This window comes from Bos mutus, chromosome 1, assembly GCF_027580195.1.
Source record: "Bos mutus isolate GX-2022 chromosome 1, NWIPB_WYAK_1.1, whole genome shotgun sequence".
NCBI classification, from domain to species: domain Eukaryota; kingdom Metazoa; phylum Chordata; class Mammalia; order Artiodactyla; family Bovidae; genus Bos; species Bos mutus.
Window position 1 is genome coordinate 113,435,428 of NC_091617.1, and position 21,230 is coordinate 113,456,657.

Genomic DNA, 21,230 nt, shown 5'->3' on the forward strand with positions numbered 1-21,230 from the left:
CAGCAGAACAGATTCTATATCCAGTTCATCTTAACAGTCAGAGGGTATAGCCACACCCAAGGGATTCCTAGACCTTGATGATTATTTTTCATGTTTAAAGAGTTGGGAGTAATGTCTCCCAACTTGTCACTGACACTTCTCTCTTCAAAATCTAACAAACCACTCTTGGGGGCATCAGGCACCTGCCCCTGTCCACCTCAGCCGTGATACTGTATTAAATCACTGAATATGAAACACAGAAACACAAACAATAGTTTGGATTTGTTTCTTTAAAAATGACATTTGTATTAAAAATCTTAAAATGAAGAGACAATGATTAACCGCGTGTATGGAATTAGAAATTACAAATTGTTAGAATTCTCTTGGTACATCACAACAGTAAAATTTTGCTCTGTGCTTCTGGAGGAACACCCTAAAACAGAAAACCAAAAATTAAAAAAAATTATATAAAAGGGGAGCTAAATACCTGAACATTGGAACAAAATGAAGCAAAAAATTAAAAAAAAAAATAACCCATTGCATTACAAGTAAATTACATTTTAAAGGCTGGAAAGAATAAAGAATTCACTGAACAACAGGCCCTATTGTCCTGGCTCCTTCAGGAAGATTATTAAAAGTAAACTGGGAAGTAGTTTGGGGGAGGAATAACAGATTCTGGGATCTGGTGGGAAGTTCACAGGTTGGCACCGGCTGGAACAGCTGAGTTTTGAAGGCACTCTGCAGACACAGGGGTGCTGGGGGCCCTGAATCACATTGCGAAGTTTCTGTACTGTAGTTTAAAGAGCTAGCCATCAAAACCATGTATGGCCAACCAATACGAACAAAAAGCTAAATCTAAAAAAACACACACACAACAGTACACACAAAAATGTGCAGATCTGTAACATTTTTTTTTCACAGCTGATAAAAAAAAATACTACCGTTCTCCCCCAGACTCCCCTTTGATACAGTAGGTAAACAAAATAGATTTTTTCCCCCCACAAATTATCAGCAGACACTTTCTGGCACCCCACACTGTATTGGCATCAGTGTTAACAGTCCCAGTTCAGATGTGCAATACTTCAGATTGGATACACTGTAACAAGAATCCAACTTTGCATAGACATCCTCAGAATCGAAATCAGTCACGGGGTTGCCTTTCCAAGCTGGCAGAAAAGGAACCCGATCTTAATTTCCAGCTACTCCTGGAAAACAAGGAAAAAACAAAAGTTTCTTCCTCTCCTCCTGCTCCTTCATTTGGTTCTCCCGGACTTCCTTCCGTGTTTTTGAAACTTGGAACTAAAAAAAACGGTTGTTGACAGAAAAACAAAAACAAAAAATCCCCCCTTTTCCACCTTCTCCCCGTCCTCTTCCGCCCCCACCCCATTTCTCTTTTTTTTTTTTTTCCAGACTGAAACTTTCGCCTGCCGGTGTCAAGCCGCCAATACAGGGCCCCACGGGCTGCTTCAATGGGGAAATATGCGTCAACCAAAATCAATGAGAAACGTACATGCTGCAAAGATCCACATTTCCACCAAGACTCGGATGGTCATGACGGGACAACCCCTCGGAAACCGGGGAGAGGCGGGGGACGCGACCACCGCGGCCAGTCGGGCGCCAAGAACCCCCAGCCGATGCAAAGTCATCTCCAATCTCAAAGCAAGAAGAGAAATCACATTTAGAAGAGTCGGGTGCGTTTGGCTTTTGTGCGCAGAGCGCGGCTGTCGCGCGGCAGCCGCGGGCGCCTCAGAGGATCACGCAGGCCGAGCAGCAGCCCTCATCGCCGTTGGGCTGCGCCGCGTAGTTCATCTGCCGCACGATCTCGGCGAACAGCTCGTCCACCGAGGCTTTGTTTTTGGCCGAAGTCTCCATGAAGGGGCAGCTCCACTCCTCCGCCAGGGCCTTGCCCTCGCCGAATGAAACCTCGCGCTCGCCCTCCAGGTCCACCTTGTTGCCCACGAGAATCATGGGCACGCGCTCGTACCGCTTCACGCGGATGATCTGGTCCCGCATGGGCTTGATGTCCTGGAAGCTCTGCTGGTTAACAAGACTATACACGAGGATGAAGCCCTGGCCATTTTTGATGTACAGGTCCCGCATGGATGCGAACTGCTCTGTGCCTGCCGTGTCCAAGATCTCCAGCACCGACGGCGATGAGTCCACCTCAATCTCTTTGCGGTAGAAGTCCTCGATGGTGGGGTCATACTTCTCGATGAAGGAGCCGGTCACGAATTGCACCGTGAGCGCGGACTTGCCCACGCCGCCCGAGCCCAGCACCACCACTTTGTACTCTCTCATGGCTCCGTCGGCGTTCTCGCTGCGCCTGCCACGGCCCCGTCGGGGCTGCGCACCGGAGGAAAGCTGGGCTTGGTGGCTGGACTTCTCTGTCCTCAGCTATGCAGGAAAAACTCAGGAGATGACCGAGGAACGCAGGACGCGGAAATCACCAAGCGGGGGCCGAGCGCCGGGCCGGCCGGCGCGGCGGCGAGTCCCTGCAGCGCGGGTCCGGGGCCCCGGGGCAGCCCACGGCGGCGGCGGCAGCAGCCTGGGCGGCGGATCGGGAGGACAATGCCGGCAGCCGGTGCTAGGCGAGGGCTGCAGCTTCTCTCCGCAGCAGCCCAGGAAGGCGAGGAGGAGGCGGCGGCGGCGGGCTGCGGAGGCGGCTGCTAATTGCGCGCCGGGCCGGGACGCGCGTGGCATGAGTCCCCGCAGAGCGTGCGCCCACCGCCGCGGCCCTTAGAGCTCTCTCCCGCAGCCTCCGCGGGGCGAGGGCTTCCTACTCGCCGCGCGCAGCCCGCCCGCCCCGCCCTGGCGAGCATGCCCAGTGCGCCGCTGCCGGCCCCGCCCGCCGGATCCCCGGCTCCTGGTTTTCCGGGGGGCCGGACGGGGGTGGGGCTGTAGGCGGAGCTAGTGATTTGATTCAAGACTAGCGGATTCGGGATAGGCACTAGTGTAGGAGCCGGAGAAATGTGTGGTGGTGTATGGGTGTTAAGAGACTGGTTGGGACAGTTCGAGGGAGGACGAAGGCCCTCGCCGACCTGGCTTTAGTGCATAGGAATCCCGGCTCTATGAGAAGAGGACGGGCGCCGTGGACCACCCCGGGAACAGGCTGGTCTCTTGCCGCTCCTTTTATCCAAAGCTTGTGGACTCCACTCCCCGAGCCCCCGGCGGGTGTGCGTCCCGAAGGCCGAGGTCCAAAGAAACATTTTCTTCTATGGGAGGAGCATTTCTCCACACTCTAGACGTGGCCCTTTCTACCCAGCCTTCTCTGGCGGACTCTCCTCGCACTTCATCCTTCAGACAAAGAAAACAGGAACATTCGGCCTGAAACCCGTCCGCATGAGGGAATGGGCAGCCTCTACTGATCAGGGCGGTCTCCAGGCTGGGACTCAGAAGGCCCCACCCACCTCCCCACTCGGCTAGGGCCAAAACCCGGGGAGTGAATCACAACCCGATCCACAATCAGCCCGGGTGCCGGTAGCTAGTCAGGGCATGCTCAGTGGGCGGAGTAGGTTTGGGGGTTTGGAAGTAGGAAGCTTGTGCCCTGCACACCCACGCTCCAGCTCAAATTACCTCTCCCAGACTCAGGACCCATTGGTCCTGGGGCGCAAATCTCACACCCTCGAATGTTCTTCCATTGGCTACTGCCAAGGTTTTATCAGTTTGGGCTGCTTCATTGGCTAAAAAGTAGCCTCCGCTCATGATTGGTTATTTATAGAGATTGAGTTGAGAGGCGGAGGCACAGCTGTTCTTTCTCTGCTTTCCCCCGCCCCCTTCCTCCCACTTCCCCAACCTAGTCGTTTTGAAGCTAAAAGTGAAAAAAATAAAAGGAATTTAGGCGGAGAGCTCAGAGCTAAATATAGTCCTTTGTTGGTGTTTTCAAGTCTGACTTCTCGGTGCCCAGTCACGACTGTCCGTTAAAGGGAGCTGGTTACAGTTCTTGGTCCTCAAGAAATGGCAAAGTTTCCAAGGTGGTTTTTTTTTTTAATTTTCCCCAGGGAGGGGGAGGGGCTAGGATGTGGAAATGGGCCACACTGAATTCAGCTCACCCGGTGGGGTGGGGGAATGCCCAGGCTTGCCTTTGGTAAACATCTTTGCTTTGGGGCGGGCATTCGCTAAACTGGGCTTGGCTCCTACTCACAGGAGCTACCAGCGAGATGCCTTGGCTTGTTCCAGGTCTCTCCTTTCTCGCGGAGGAGAGATGTCAAGACCTGTCAAAAGACTAAGTTATGATAGCGTGAGCCCCAGGGTTTAGGGGTGGGCGGGGACCGAGCTTCATCAACCCTGGCTTGGTATCCTGTCGACGCCACTTCTCACTGGTTTAACCATCTGCATTGGAGGGATAAAAGAAATGGTGTGCTAATGCTTGGTTTCAGTGCCTTGGTCCCGTTGTGACTCAGGGCCGCGTTGCCAGTTAACCTTCTTTGAACCTCTAGCTATAGCTCATAGAATGCACAGCTGCAACTTAAAGTCCTGGCCATGGGACCCAATGGGTCCTGGGCAGCAGCCCATGCCTTGGGTGGGCGGAGCCCATTCCTGCTCCTGGCTCCGCTATTTAGTGGAGAGAGGGGTTATCAGAGTGCTTCGCTAGTTAACCTTTATATAATTCTCCAGAAACCTTTCAAGGCAAACTCACCTAATATAGCTGGAGCGAACCTCGCATTTACCCAGTTTAATGTTTGCCAGGTGTTTTACATGTGCTATCTTGTTTACTCCTCATAAAAATAGTAATTATACCTATTTTAAAAATGAGGAAACTGAGATCCTAAGATGTCGCCTAACTGGCATAACTGGCATGAAATTTCACAGCATAAGTGGTCACGCTGGGATCCTGACCCAGGTGTTTGGGTGCAGAATCTGGTCTTGTAACTATTAGGAATACTATTTTCTAACAAGAAAGTTTCCAGATTGTACCCTTTCTTAGGTTGATTTTTGAGGTAGTATGAACAGACTGGCTCTTAAGCCCAAGCTAGAGGGACCTATGTCCACCCTCTGACTCTTCTGACAGTGCCCCTTCCCACAGGGTTAAGGGGCTAGAACCCACGTCCAGACCATGCCCCAGGTGGTCAGAATTCTGGAATCCCCTCCCTAAATAGTACCAAACCCTCTTCTAGGATCTTCTTGGATCTCTGAACTCACCCCTGTGTGCAGGAATGGGTCTTTGTTGGAGTGCGGGTGGTGCTTGGACCCATGAACTAAGGAGTGCCCTCCCAGGCACTATGGGCCCCCACTTAACTGCAGAAAGAGGGGTGCCTTCCAGTCAGCTTTCTCTTCCCTGCCACTTTCCAGCCTGGCTCTTGGAGAAGTCTAAGAATTTGTGATTCACACCTGACCACCCAGGTCTTTCAAAGAAGTATTTGTCAAGGTGGGAGGACATACCATATTTTAACACTTGTGTTATCTTGATTTTAGGGCTTCTCTGGTGGCTCAGACGGTAAAGCATCTGCCTGCAATGCGGGAGACTCAGGTTCGATCCTGGGTCAGGAAGATCCCCTGGAGAAGGAAATGGCAGCCCACTCTAGTTGCCTGGAAAATCCCATTAATGGAGGAGGCTGGTAGGCTACAGTCCATGGGGTCACAAAGAGTCGGTCACGGCTGAGCGACTTCACTTATCTTGATTTATAACTGATATAACTAGAGTAATGCTACCTGGGCCTCTGTCCTCTAGCCCACAGAAATTAGGTGTGGTTCTGAGTACGATATAGTAGAAAATACTTTGTCCTTATGGGCAAGGTGTCTAATCTCAAGTATTACTTATCAATTATTTTGTGAGACCTTGGGCAAGCCCCTCAAGTTGCTCCTGACCTTAGTTTCTCTATCTCTAAAGTGGTGATAATAAAGTTTGCCCCACCCACCGGGCTACCCAAGGAACTTTGGAGAGTATCTGATGACCAAATGCTCCATTTTACATCACAGCCACTGAGCAGAATTAGAACCCTGGAGTCCTGGCTGCCCCTTTTCAAGGTGCCAGCCTATACTCAGGGATAATAATTAGCAAATAATGGATGGAAATATGCTTTTAAAGCTGCAGTGCACCATATATTCATGACAATTACAACCCAGGTGTCTTGACAGCCGTATCTAGAAGAGACCATCTTCAGGATTCTGGGTAGTTATGCAGATGGGTATTTTTGAATCTTGGTGGCCTCTCTGGTACCAAAGAGTTGCCACACTTTGAATCTTTCCCATTAAGGATTCTTTGATAATAATTTTTATTACACTCAGATAGTCTCCCTCAGAAAGATTTCCACTGGGGCTTTGTGATTCAAAATGAAGTAATGATTGAAATTACTGATGCACAAATTTTTAAAGTGGATCAGTTCTTCCTGTGAAATTTGTTAGGAGTCTTTATGTACCTTCCTTATGGTATAATCCTGTGTCATATCCAATTATCCTGTACCATAATCATTTACATGTTTGTATTGTGTCACTGTGTGAATTCCTTGAGGTCAGAGTCCATATATGGCTTATCTTTGGAGCCACCTCTGTCCTTCCCCCAGTAAGAGTGCCTACACAGGAGTCCCTCAATTAACTATTTATGGGTATATGAATGGCATTTTATCCCTTTCCCAAACTCTCTTTGTGGTAAAAGATATACTAATTCTTGGTGAGACAAAACACTTCCTGTATCCTTAGAAAACTGTAAAATACTAATGTTTCAGTCTCCCTGAGTCTTAAAGATGCTGGAGTGATAAAGTCTACCCTTATATGGATGGAAACACTGCCAATGCTGTCTGGTGTGGTTCTGAGTACTTGGGAAAAACTACCAAAGCACCCAGTAGATAAACTCTTACTCTGAAGATATTAAATGTTTGTGCAGATAACACACAAAAGACACCTCTAGAAAACGATCTGAAGTAAAGGCTAACAGATTAAGAACTACTTAATCTTTGGTATTGACTATTATATACCCGGTGATCCCTGCCTGGCCTTGCTCACACAGTGAGCTTCTGTGACACTGGTTTTGGGCCTTCAAAGAATTAAGAGGGTTTGCTACAACATGAATCTTCTAAGTCCTCCAGAAAATAAGTACCCATTTGTCCTCTTCATTTATACAAAGTGGAGGTTTATTTCATCATGTTCATAGTTTTAGCTGGCTTGACCTGTAGATAAATAATTCTTTAAAAAAATTCTAATTTTGAAAATATCAGGAGTTGAGAGTGACCATGTATCATTATTTTAAAGGGATGTTGCTGTAACACTGACTGTGCCTTTCAGAGTTCTCAGTAAATATTTGTTAAGTACCTGAACATGTTATAACCAGGCACCCACAAGCAGGCTTAAGATGTTTTATTTTATCAGTGGTCTTTAAAAAATAATCACTAGTTATGCCCCTAAAAATATTCATTAGTCAGCCAAACCATCATCATTTCATACTCTTCATATTGCACTTTAGGCAGCCAACTTGTAAGAACAATGGTTTGTATTCCTTGTAATGAGATTTTATATCTTAAAAAATGTTCTAAAATTCTAGCATGGTAATTAAAGAGAGACAAATGTATGCCTGATTTTATAATTTCACTGTTTGCCCCTTATGTGTACTCTGATTGGATTTTTTTCTCCTCTTAAAGTTATTTTTCATAGGAAAATGTAGGTGAGTTAAATTTTTAAAATAATCTCTTAAAATCAGCCAAGCTTTTTACAAACTTTTTGATAGGCCCAAATAAAGAAATAGAAAAATCAAAATTACTATCATCTCAAGGCTATCAGATTAGAATTAAATATGATTTCACCATATATGTTAATGTACTGTTATTTTTGATAATAAAAACCACTCATAACTCCATAAAAATGTTATCCTGGGCTGAAGTGTTACACAAACATAGGCAACTACCACACAACTTGAGTTCTATCATAGACTCTTACTAATGGTTTGGTCTACTGTTGTTATTTTACATGATTTTTCTTAAAAGAAAAATCTTTTCTAAGCTAAATGACCTGACCTTTTCTATAGAGTCTGAGACTTGCCTGAGACTCTGATCTGTAGAGAAAAGAACAAAATGGGCTTAGAGCACCACTTTTATGTGATGAATATATTCTCACTCAAGGGAAATTTTAAATTGATTTCATTGATCCTATTTTTCATAGTTGAAACCACAGTTACACAATATTCTGGCATTCCACAGAAACAAATACAGCAGGAATAGAAGCAATGCCTTAGATCCATTAAAAAGTGCTTTCTTCTCGTAAAATTGTCATTATATGCAGATGATATGATACTATATACAGAAAAACTTAAAGACTCCATACAAAAACTATTAGAACTAATAAATGAATTCAGCAAGGAAGCAGGATACAAGATTAACATATAGGAATTAACTGTATTTCTTTATACCACAATGAAATATCCAATGGAATGCAAAAAAAAAAAAAAAAAGCTTCCCTGGTGGCTCAGAGGTTAAAGTGTTTGCCTTTAATGCGGGAGACCCGGGTTCGATCCCTGGGTAGGGAAGATCCCCTGGAGAAGGAAATGGCAACCCACTCCAACATTCTTGCCTGGAGAATCCCATGTACAGAGAAACCTGGTGGGCTACAGTCCATGGGGTCGCAAAGAGTCGGACATGACTGAGTGATTTCACTTACTTACTTACTTTAAAATTATATCCCCAGAAATAAAACACTTAGGAATAAACCTGACCAAGGATGTGAAAGATTTATATGCTGACAACTATAAAACATGTATAAAGGAAACAATATTATTCAAAGAAATGGAAAGATATTCCATGCTTTTGGATTGGAAGAATTGATATTGTTAAAATAGTCATTCTATCCAAAGCAATCTACAAATGTAATATAATCCCTATCAAATTACACATGACATTTTTCATAGTGGTAGAACAAATAATTCTATTACTATGGAACATGAAAGACCCAGGATTGCCAAGGGTTAGTGAAGAACAAGCAAGCAAGAAGCATAAACTTCCCAGACTTCAGACAGTACTACAAAGCTACAGTAATCAAAACATTGTAGCACTGGCACAAAATCAGATATATGGGTCTACAGAACAGAATAGAGAGACCGAAATAAACCCATACACCTGCAGGCAAGATTTCATACTCCAAGCCAGGTATCAATAGTACGGGAACCATGAACTTCCAAATGTTCAAGCTGGATTTAGAAAAGGCACAGAACTCCCGTATTCTTGCCTGGAGAATCCCATGGACAGAGAAGCCTGGCAGGCTACATTCCATGGAGTCACAACAGTCGGACATGGCTTAGTGACTAAACCACAAAAAAAAAAAAAAAAAAAAGAAAAGGCACAGAAACCAGAGATCAAATTGCCAACATCCACTGGATCATCAAAAAAGCAAGAGAGTTCCAGAAAAACATCTGCTTTACTGACTGTGCCAAAGCCTTTGACTGTGTGGATCACAACAAACTGTGGAAAATTCTTCAAGAGATGGGAATACCAGACCACCTCACCTGCCTCCTGAGAAATCTGTATGCAAGTCAAGAAGCAACATGTCCAGTTAGAACTGGACATGGAAGAACAGACTAGTTCCAACTTGGGAAAGGAGTACGTCAAGGCTGTATATTGTCACCCTGCTTATTTAACTTCTATGTAGAGTACATCATGAGAAATGCTGGGCTGGATGAAGCACAAGCTGGAATCAAGACTACCAGGAGAAATATCAATAACCTCAGATATGCAGAAAGCGAAGAGGAACTAAAGAGCCTCTTGATGAAAATGAAAGAGGATAGTGAAAAAGCTAGGCTAAAACTGAACATTCAAAAAACTAAGATCATGGCATCCAGTCCCATCACTTCATGGCAAATAGATGGGGAAACAGTGGAAACAGTGACAGACTTTTTTTTTGCGGGGGAGGGGGCTCCAAAATCACTGCTGATGGTGACTGCAGCCATGAAATTAAAAGAAGCTTGCTCCTTGGAAGAAAAGCTAGATAGCATATTAAAAAGCAGAGGCATTACTTTGCCAACAAAGGTTTGTCTAGTCAAAGCTATGGTTTTTCCAGTAGTCATGAATGGATGTGAGAGTTGGACTATAAGGAAGGCTGAGTGCCAAAGAATTGATGCTTTTGAACTGTGGAGTTGGAGAAGACTTTTGAGAATTCCTTGGATTGCAAGGAGATAAAACCATTCAATCCTAATGGAAATCAGTCCTGAATATTCATTGGAAGGACTGATGGTGAAGCTGAAACTCCAGTACTTTGGGCACCTAATTCGAAGAACTGACTCATTGGGAAAGACCCTGATGCTGGGAGATTGAAGGCAGGAGAAGGGGCTAACAGAGGATGAGACTGTTGAATGGCATCACCGACTTGATGGGCATGAGTTTGAGCAAGCTCTAGTAATTGGTGATGGACAGAGAAGCCTGGAGTCTGCAGTCCATGGGGTCACAAAGAGTGCCAAACAACTGAGTGACTAAAACAAACTGAACCTACAGTCAATTAATCCTCACCAAAGAGGCAAGAATATACAATAGGGAAAGGACCGTCTCTTTAGCAAGTGGTACTGGGAAAGTTGGACAGCGAGATATAAATCAATGAAGTCAGACCACACCCTCTCACCATGTACAAAAATAAGCTCAAAATGGCTTGCAGACTTAAACCTAGACATGACATCATCAAACTGCTAGAAGAGATCACAGGCAAAACATTCTCTGATATAAATCATACCAATTTCTTAGTCCCTGAAGGCAATAGAAATAAAAAGAAAAATAAACAAATGGGACCTAATCAAACTTAACAAGCTTTTTCACAGCAAAGGAAACCATAAATGGGAGAACATATTTGCAAATTATGCAACAGACAAGGGTTTAATTTCCAAAATATACCAACAACTCATACAACAACAACAACAAACAACCCAATCCAAAAAGAGCAGAAGACCTAAACAAACATTTTTCCAAAGAAGAAATATAGATGGCTAATAGGCACATGAATAGATGCTCAATACCACTAATTATTAAAAAAATGCAAATCAAGACTACAACAAGGTACCACTTCACACTGGTCAGGATGGCAATCATGAAAAAGTCTACAGATGACAAATGCTGAAGAGGGTATGGAGAAAATGGACCCTTGCTACACTGTTGGTGGGATTGTAAGCTGGTTCAGCCACTGTGGAGGTTGGAGCTTCCTCAGAAAATCAAAAATAGAATTACCATATGATCCAATAATCCTAATCCTGGACATATATCTAGTCAAGTTCACTTCAGTTGCTCAGTCGTGTCCGACTCTTTGTGACCCCATGAACCACAGCACGCCAGGCCTCCCTGTCCATCACCAACTCCTGGAATCCACCCAAACCCACGTCCATTGAGTTGGTGATGCCATCCAACCATCTCATCCTCTGTCTTCCCCTTCTCCTCCTGCCATCAATCTTTCCTAGCATCAGGGTCTTTTCCACTGAGTCAGCTCTTCGCATTAGGTGGTCAAAGTACTGGAGTTTCGGCTTCAGCACGTGTCCTTCCAATGAACACCCAGGGCTAATCTCCTTTAGGATGGACTGGTTGGATCTCCTTGCAGTCCAAGGGACTCTCAAGAGTCTTCTCCAACACCACAGTTCAAAAGCATCAATTCTTTGGCGCTCAGCCTTCTTCACAGTCCAACTCTCACATCCATACATGACCACAGGAAAAACCATAGCCTTGACTAGACAGATCTTTGTTGGAAAAGTAGTGTCTCTGCTTTTTAATATGCTGTCTTGGTTGGTCATAACTTTCTTTCCAAGTAGTGTCTTTTAATTTCATGGCTGCAGTCACCATCTGCAGTGATTTTGGAGCCCAGAAAAATAAAGTCAGCCACTGTTTCCCCATCTATTTGCCATGAAGTGATGGGACCAGATGCCATGATCTTAGTTTTCTGAATGTTGAGCTTTAAGCCAACTTTGTCACTCTGCTCTTTCACTTTCATCAAGAGGCTTTTGAGTTCCTCTTCACTTTCTGACATAAGGGTGGTGTCATCTGCATATCTGAGGTGATTGATATTTCTCCCAGCAATCTTGATTCCAGCTTGTGCTTCTTCCAGCCTAGCATTTCTCATGATGTACTCTGCATATAAGTTAAATAAGTAGGATGACAATATACAGCCTTGACGTACTCCTTTTCCTATTTGGAACCAGTCTGTTGTTCCAGGTCCAGTTCTAACTGTTGCTTCCTGACCTGCATACAGGTTTCTCAGGAGGCAGGTCATGTGGTCTGGTATTCCCATCTCTTTCAGAATTTTCCACAGTTTATTGTGATCCACACAGTCAAAGGCTTTGGCATAGTCAATAAAGCAGAAATAGATGTTTTTCTGGAACTCTCTTGCTTTTCCGATGATCCAGCAGATGTTGGCAATTTGATCTCTGGTTCCTCTGCCTTTTCTAAAACCAGCTTGAACATCTGGAAGTTCACGGTTCATGTATTGCTAAAGCCTGGCTTGGAGAATTTTGAGCATTCCTTTGCTAGTGTGTGAGATGAGTGCAATTGTACGGTAGTTTGAGCATTCTTTGGCATTGCCTTTCTTAGGGATTGGAATGAAAACTGACCTTTTCCAGTCCTGTGGCCACTGCTGAGTTTTCCAAATTTGCTGGCATATTGAGTGTAGCACTTTCACAGCATCATCTTTCAGGATTTGGAATAGCTCAACTGGAATTCTGTCACCTCCACTAGCCTTGTTTATAGTGATGCTTCCTGAGGCCCACTTGACTTCACATTCCAGGATGTCTGGCTCTAGGTGAGTGTTCACACCATTCTGGTTATCTGGGTCATGAAGATCTTTTTTGTACAGTTCTTCTGTGTATTCTTACCACCTCTTCTTAATATCTTCTGCTTCTGTTAGGTCCCTACCGTTTCTCTCCTTTATTGAGCCCATCTTTGCATGAAATGTCCCCTTGGTATCTAATTTTCTTGAAGAGATCTCTAGTCTTTCCCATTCTATTGTTTTCCTCTATTTCAGTCAAAACTATAACTAAAAAGGATACATGCACCCATGTTCACAGCAGCACTGTTCACATAACCCAGACATGGAAACAACCTAAATGTCCAACAACAGATGAATAGATAAAGATACATGGTACATATATACAATAAAATACTACTCAGCCATAAAAAAGGACAAAACAATGCTATTTGCAGCAATACGGCTGCAACAAGAGACTGTCACACTACGTGAAATAAGTCAGAGGAAGACAAATACCATATGATAACCCTTATATGTGGAGTCTAAAATGAGGCACAAAAGAACCAATCCAGGAAACAGCATCAGGGACATAGAGAACAGACTGGTGGTTGCCATGGGGAAAGAATGAGTGGGAGGTTGGGGTTAGCTGATGTATGCTTTTATATACAGAATAGATAAACAATGAGGTCCTACTGTATAGCACAGAGAACTGTATTTAATAGCCTATGATAACCATAATGGAAAAGATTATAAAAAAATATCTCTCTATAACTGAAAAATTTGCTATACATCAGTAACTAACACTGTAAATCAACCAAAGTTCAATAAAATAATAAAGTTAAAAAAAACAAAAGAACTTTCACTTGCTTTTTTGTCACCAACCACAAAATTAAAGGAGTCTCCTTTTCTCTTGCAGGGACAAAAATCCATCATTTCCCCTGATGCTGGAGGAAGCCTATCATTCTTTCTGCAGCAGGGGTTCCAATAAATCCTTCAAACTTTGTGGTTTTGATGGAGACAATGAGAGTCTATATTGAGGCAGAGGAAGCTTCCTCTGTAAATTACCATTAGCTGTCAGGCTTGGTTTAAGGAATCTGCCAAAGGGGTTTCTATTTTTCTTGCAGTTACACTATCTTGTGGTAGAAAGTTTCAGAAAAGGATCTGTGGTGATATCTTAGGAAGATAACACTAGAACTGCAGAATTCAGGCTGTTTAAATGATTTTATGATTATTGTATTTAGTTCTATCGTAGAAGTTTGTTATTCTGAAGATTTTTTTCTTTCTTTGTTTTAAAACTTACATTTAAAAGAAAGAGTACTGGCCTATTATTCAACTATGGCAACGTGAACATATTACCCCTGAAGTATAAAAACCAAATCCTTTCTCTTAAGGAATTTATGTCCTTAAAAAAACGTTATTGCCATGTAGAATATAATTATATAGAATTATTACAAAGGAGTGATCCTAGGAAACTTATCAAACATTTCCATGTTTCATGTAAGCTAAATGTTTTAAACAAACAGTTGGCAAACTTTAGTTTGGGCCAGAGAGTAAATATTTCAGATTTTGTGAGCCATACATCTCCATTCAGATCAGATCAGATCAGTCGCTCAGTCATGTCAAACTCTTCACAACCCCATGAATTGCAGCACGCCAGGCCTCCCTGTCCATCACCAACTCCTGGAGTTCATTCAGACTCACGTCCATCGAATCAGTGATGCCATCCAGCCATCTCATCCTCTGTCGTCCCCTTCTCCTCCTGCCCCCAATCCCTCCCAGCATCAGAGTCTTTTCCAATGAGTCAACTCTTCGCATGAGGTGGCCAAAGTACTGCAGTTTCAGCTTCAGCATCATTCCTTCCAAAGAAATCCCAGGGCTGATCTCCTTCAGAATAGACTGGTTGGATCTCCTTGCAGTCCAAGGGACTCTCAAAGAGTCTTCTCCAACACCACAGTTCAAAAGCATCAATTCTTTGGCGCTCAGCCTTCTTCACAGTCCAACTCTCACATCCATACATGACCACAGGAAAAACCATAGCCTTGACCAGACGAACCTTTGTTGGCAAAGTAATGTCTCTGCTTTTGAATATGCTATCTAGGTTGGTTACAACTTTCCTTCCAAGGAGTAAGCGTCTTTTAATTTCATGGCTGCAGTCACCATCTGTAGTGATTTTGGAGCCCAGAAAAATTAAGTCTGACACTGTTTCCACTGTTTCCCCATCTATTTCCCATGAAGTGATGGGACCGGATGCCATGATCTTCATTTTCTGAATGTTGAGCTTTAAGCCAATTTTTTCACTCTCCACTTTCACTTTCATCAAGAGGCTTTTGAGTTCCTCTTCACTTTCTGCCATAAGGGTGGTGTCATCTGCATATCTGAGGTGATTGATATTTCTCCCGGCAATCTTGATTCCAGCTTGTGTTTCTTCCAGTCCAGCGTTTCTCATGATGTACTCTGCATATAAGTTAAATAAACAGGGTGACAGTATACAACCTTGACAAACTCCTTTTCCTATTTGGAACCAGTCTGTTGTTCCATGTCCAGTTCTAACTATTGCTTCCTGACCTGCATACAAATTTCTCAAGAGGCAGATCAGGTGGTCTGGTATTCCCATCTCTTGAAGAATTTTCCACAGTTTATTGTGATCCACACAGTCAAAGGCTTTGGCATAGTCAATAAAGCAGAAATAGATGTTTTTCTGGAACTCTCTTGCTTTTTCCATGATCCAGCAGATGTTGGCAATTTGATCTCTGGTTCCTCTTCCTTTTCTAAAACCAGCTTGAACATCAGGAAGTTCACAGTTCACATATTGCTGAAGCCCGGCCTGGAGAATTTTGAGCATTACTTTACTAGCGTGTGAGATGAGTGCAATTGTGCTGTAGTTTAAGCATTCTTTGGCATTGCCTTTCTTTGAGATTGGAATGAAAACTGACCTTTTCCAGTCCTGTGGCCACTGCTGAGTTTTCCAAATTTGCTGGCATATTGAGTGCAGCACTTTCATAGCATCATCTTTCAGGATTTGAAAGAGCTCCACTGGAATTCCATCACCTCCACTAGCTTTGTTCGTAGTGATGCTTTCTAAGGCCCACTTGACTTCACATTCCAGGATGTCTGGCTCTAGGTCAATGATCACACCATCGTGCTTATCTGGGTCATGAAGATCTTTTTTGTACAGTTCTTCTGTGTATTCTTGCCATCTCTTCTTACAGCTACTCAAATCTGCCCCTGCAGTATAAAAGCAGCCATAGACAATATGTAAATAAATGCACATGATTGAGCTCGATAACACTTTCTTTATAGAAACAGGTGGTGGGCTGCATTTGGCCCACAGGCTCATGGTTTGCCAATCTCTAAACTATGTATTAACAAAATACCCTCATTTGTTGCTGGAGGCCAAACATATAATCAAAATTAGGTAATAATCTGTCATTGGATATAGCCATAACTCTTGACTTCAATCTATAGTGAAAGTGAAAGTTGCTCAGTCCTGTCTGACTCTTTGCAACCCCATGGACTATACAGTCCATGGAATTCTCCAGGGCAGAATACTAGAGTAGGCCTGTAGATAGCTTTTCCCTTCTCCAGGGGATCCTCCCAACCCAAGGATCAAACCCAGGTCTCCTGCATTGCAGGCAGATTCTTTACCAGCTGAGTCACAAGGGAAGCCCTTTAATCTATAGTGAAATACTACTCAAATAGTGAATATATAAACACAGTTATATATAACTTTAGGAAATTCTTTATAACTTATGAAATACACAGATTTATATTTTTACACATGTACTTTAAATTTGTTTTCAATAGTTAAAGTAGCACCCATCTTTTGTTGGACTTCTCAACTTTTTCTTATTGATTTATAATTGTTGACTATGTATTATAGTTATGTTATATAATAAGGATATTAACCTCTGATAATCACATACTTGGAAAATAACTATTAGTTTGTTATTACCCTGTGTTTATGCTTTTTCATTAATATTAAAAAAATATTCTATTTGAATTTATTGACTTTTTTCTTTTAGGTTTTCTTTCAGAATTTCATGCCACAAGTATAAAGCTGTCTTACACTCTAGGATATTTATAAAACTAGTGTTATGTAAGTATTTATAAATGTGACCACATGGATCACAGCCTCGTCTAACTCAATGAAATTATGAGCCATATCGTGTAGGGCCCCCCAAGAGGGATGGGTCATGGAGAGTTCTGACAAAACATGGTCCACTGGAAAAGGAAATGGCAAACCACTTCAGTATTCTTACCTTGGGAACCTCATGAACAGTATGAAAAGGAAATAAGATAGGACACTGAAAGATGAACTTTCCAGGTCAGTAGGTGCCCAATATGCTACTGGAGAAGAGCAGAGAAGTAACTCGAGGAAGAATAAAGAGACAGAGGGAGCCAAAGTGAAAACAACACCCAGTTGTGACTGGTGATGGAAGTCCAATGCTGTAAAGAACAATATTGCCTAGGCACCTTGGAACGTTAGGTCCATGAATCAAGGTAAATTTGAAGTGGTCAAACAGGAGATAGAAAGAGTGAACATCAACATTTTAGGAAACAGTGAACTAAAATGGACAGGAATGGGTGAATTTAATTCAGATGACTATTATATCTACTACTGTGGGCAAGAATCCCTTAGAAGAAATGGAGTAGCCCTCATATGTCCAAAATGCAGTACTTGGGTGCAATCTCAAAAATGACAGAATGACCTCTGTTCATTTCCAAGGCAAACTATTCATTATCATAGTAATCCAAGTCTATGCCCCTACCACTAATGCTGAAGAAGTTGAAGTTGAATAGTTGTACGATGATCTATGAGATCTTTTAGAACTAACACCCAAAAAAGATGTCATTTTCATCATAGGGGACTGGAATGCAAACATAGGAAGTCAAGAGATACCTGGAGTAAAGGGAAAGGTTGGGCATGGAGTACAAAATGAAGCAGGGCAAAAGCTTACAGAGTATTGCCAAGAGAATTTACTGGTCACAGAAAATACCTCCTTCCAACAACACAAGAGATGACTCTACACGTGGACATCACCAGATGGTCAAGCCAAGCCAGGCTTCCCAAAATCAGACTAATTATATTCTTTGTGGCCAAATATAGAGAAGCTCTATACAGTTAGCAAAAACAAGACCAGGAGCTGACTATGGCTCAGATCATCAACTTATTGCCAAATTCAGGCTTAAATTGAAGAAAGTAGGGAAAACCATAAAGCGATTCACTGCTAACTCTAAGTCACTTCAGTTGTGTCCAACTCTGTGTGACCCCATAGACGGTAGCCCACCAGGCTCCCCTGTCCCTGGGATTCTTCAGACAAGGACACTGGAGTGGGTTGCCATTTCCTTCTCCAATACATGAAAGTGATAAGTGAAAGGGAAGTTACTCAGTCGTGTTTGGCTCTTTGTGACCCCATGGACTGCAGCCTACCAGGCTCCTCTGTCCATGGGATTTTCCAGGCAAGAGTACTGGAGTGGGGTGCCATTGCCAAGACGATTCAAGTACGACCTAAATCAAATCCCTTGCGATTATATAGTAGAAGTAACAAATAGATTCAAGGGATTAGATCTGATAGAGTGCAGGAAGAATGATGGATGGAGGTTCATGACATTGTACATGTACCTGTACATGTACAAGACCATCCCCAAGAAAAGGAATGCAAAAAGGCAAAATGATTGTCTGAGGAGGCCTTACAAATAGCTGAGAAAAGAAGAGAAGTGAAAATCAAAAGAGAAAAGGAAAGATACCCATCTGAATGCAGAGTTCCAAAAAATAGCAAGGAGAGATAAGAAAGCCTTCCTCAGGGATCAATGCAAAGAAACAGAGGAAAACAATAGAATGGGAAAGATTAGAGATCTCTTCAAGGAAATTAGACATACCAAGGGAACATTTCATGCAAAGATGGGCTCAATAAAGGACAGAAATGGTAGGGACCTAACAGAAGCAGAAGATATTAAGAAGAGGTGGCAAAAATACACAGAAGAACTGTACAAAAAAGATCTTGATGACCCAGATAACCACGATGGTGTGATCACTCACCTAGAGCCAGATATCCTGGAATGTGAAGTCAAGTGGGCCTTGGGAAGCATCACTATGAACAAATCTAATGGAGGTGATGAAATTCCAGCTGAGCTATTTCAAATTCTAAAAGACGATGCTGTGAAAGTGCTGCATTCAATATGTCAGAAAATTTGAAAAACTCAGCAGTGACCACGGGACTGGAAAAGGTCAGTTTTCATTCCAATCCCAAAGAAAGGCAATGCCAAAGGATGCTCAAACTGCCGCACAATTGTACTCATCTCACACACTAGCAAAGCAATGCTCAAAATTCTCCAAGCCAGGCTTCAACAGTATGTGAACTGTGAACTTCCAGATGTTCAAGCTGGATTTAGAAAAGGCAGAGGAACCAGAGATCAAATTGCCTACATCCACTGGATCATCGAAAAAGCAAGAGTTCCAGAGAAACATCTAGTTCTACTTTATTGACTGTGCTAAAGCCTTTGTGTGGATCACAACAAACTGTGGAAAATTCTGAAAGAGATGGGAATACCAGACCACCTGACCTGCCTCCTGAGAAATCTGTATGCAGGTCAAGAAGCAACAGTTAGAACTGGACACGGAACAACGAACTGGTTCCAAATTGGGAAAGGAGTACGTCAAGGCTGAATATTGTCACCCTGCTTATTTAACTTATATTCAGAGTACATCATGTGAAGTGCCAGGCTGGATGAAGCACAAGCTGGAAACAAGATTCCTGGGAGAAATATCAATTACCTCAGATATGCAGATGACACCACCCTTATGGCAGAAAGTGAAGAGGAACTAAAGAGCCTCTTGATGAAAGTGAAAGAGGAGAGTGAAAAAGCTGGGTTAAAACTCAACATTCAAAAAAGTAAGATCATGGCATTCAGCCCCAGCACTTCATGACAAATAGATGGAGAAACAATGGAAACATTGACAGACTTTATTTTTTTGGGCTCCAAAATCAGTGCAGATGGTGACTGCAGCCATGAAATTAAAAGATGCGTGCTCCTTGGAAGAAAAGCTATGACAAACTTAAACCGCATATTAAAAAGCAGAGATGTTACTTTGCCGACAAAAGTCCGTCTACTCAAAGCTACGGTTTTTCTAGTAGTCATGAATGGATGTGAGAGTTGGACCATAAGGAAAGTTGAACACCGAAGAATTGATGTTTTTGAACTGTAGTATTGGAGAAGACGCATGAGAGTCCCTTGGACTGCAAGGAGATCAAACCAGCCCTTCCTAAAGGAAATCAGGCCTGAATATTCATTGGAAGGACTGATGCTGAGGCTGAAGCTCCAATAGTTTGGGCACCTGATGCAAAGAACTGACTCATTGGAAAAGACCCTGATGCTGGGAAAGATTGAAGGCAGGAGAAGGGGATGACAGAAGGGGATGAGATTGGTTGTATGGGTCACCGACTTGATGGACATGAATTTGAGTAAGCTCCAGGAGCTGGGGATGGAGCTGCAGTCAGTGGGGTCGCAAAGAGTTGGACATGTCTGAGTGACTGAATTGTTCAGCTCAGTTCAGTCGCTCAGTCGTGTCCGACTCTTTGCAACCCCATGAATCCCAGCACTCCAGGCCTTCCTGTCCATCACCAACTCCTGGAGTTCACTCAGACTCACGTCCATCGAGTCAGTGATGCCATCCAGCCATCTCATCCTCTGTCGTCCCCTTCTCCTGCCCCAATCCCTCTCAGCATCAGAGTCTTTTCCAGTGAATCAACTCTTTGCATGAGGTGGCCAAAGTACTGCAGTTTCAGCTTTAGCATCATTCCTTCCAAAGAAATCCCAGGGCTGATCTCCTTCAGAATGGACTGGTTGGATCTCCTTGCAGTCCAAGGGACTCTCAAGAGTCTTCTCCAACACCACAGTTCAAAAGCATCAATTCTTCGGCGCTCAGCTTTCTTCACAGTCCAACTCTCACATCCATACATGATCACTGGAAAAACCATAGCCTTGACTAGATGGACCTTTGTTGGCAAAGTAATGTCTCTGCTTTTGAATATGCTATCTAGGTTGGTCATAACTTTCCTTCCAAGGAGTAAGCGTCTTTTAATTTCATGGCTGCAATCACCATCTGCAGTGATTTTGGAGCCCCCAAAAATAAAGTCTGACACTGTTTCCACTGTTTCCCCATCTATTTCCCATGAAGTGATGGGACTGAATTGTACTGAACTGCAAATAACTATTAACTTGTTATTAGCCCTTGTTTGTGCTTTTTCATTAATATTTTAAAATATATCGTATTTGAATTTATTGACCTTTTTATTTTTGGGTTTTCTTTTTGAATTTCATGCCACAAGTAGAAATTTGTCTCACTTTTCAGGACATTTATATAACTAGTGGTATATAAGTATTTATAAATACTAGTGTTTTCCTCTAGCATTTTGTCTGTCTTTTTATGGTTACATTTTGGCTTGCTTTTCAATTGAAAAATAATTCAGTCAACTATTCAGTAGTAATTCAATGTCAATAAAGATGGAGAGACTGAAATCCAAGCAGTAGGATATCCATTTAATAGAAATTTCTGAGGAGAGGGCAGAGGAGGTGTCTGAAAACTCTGGTGGTGAGGCTGGCAAAACATCTTTCTTCTTGTA

The 21,230-nt window shown here is 43.0% G+C and overlaps 1 protein-coding gene across 1 annotated transcript; it reads right to left on the reverse strand.

Annotated features, from left to right (window-relative positions):
- Positions 1–871: 871 nt before the first annotated feature.
- On the reverse strand, positions 872–2,732 carry RAP2B (RAP2B, member of RAS oncogene family). Its single transcript, XM_005898379.2, has one exon. It carries the CDS (start codon positions 2,275–2,277, stop codon positions 1,726–1,728), a length of 552 nt encoding a protein of 183 aa, XP_005898441.1. The 5' UTR covers positions 2,278–2,732; the 3' UTR covers positions 872–1,725.
- Positions 2,733–21,230: the final 18,498 nt, after the last annotated feature.

Coding starts and splice junctions, on each gene's coding strand:
- RAP2B (XM_005898379.2), bottom strand. CDS start 2,277: ATGAGAGAGTACAAAGTGGTGGTGCTGGGCTCGGGCGGCGTGGGCAAG.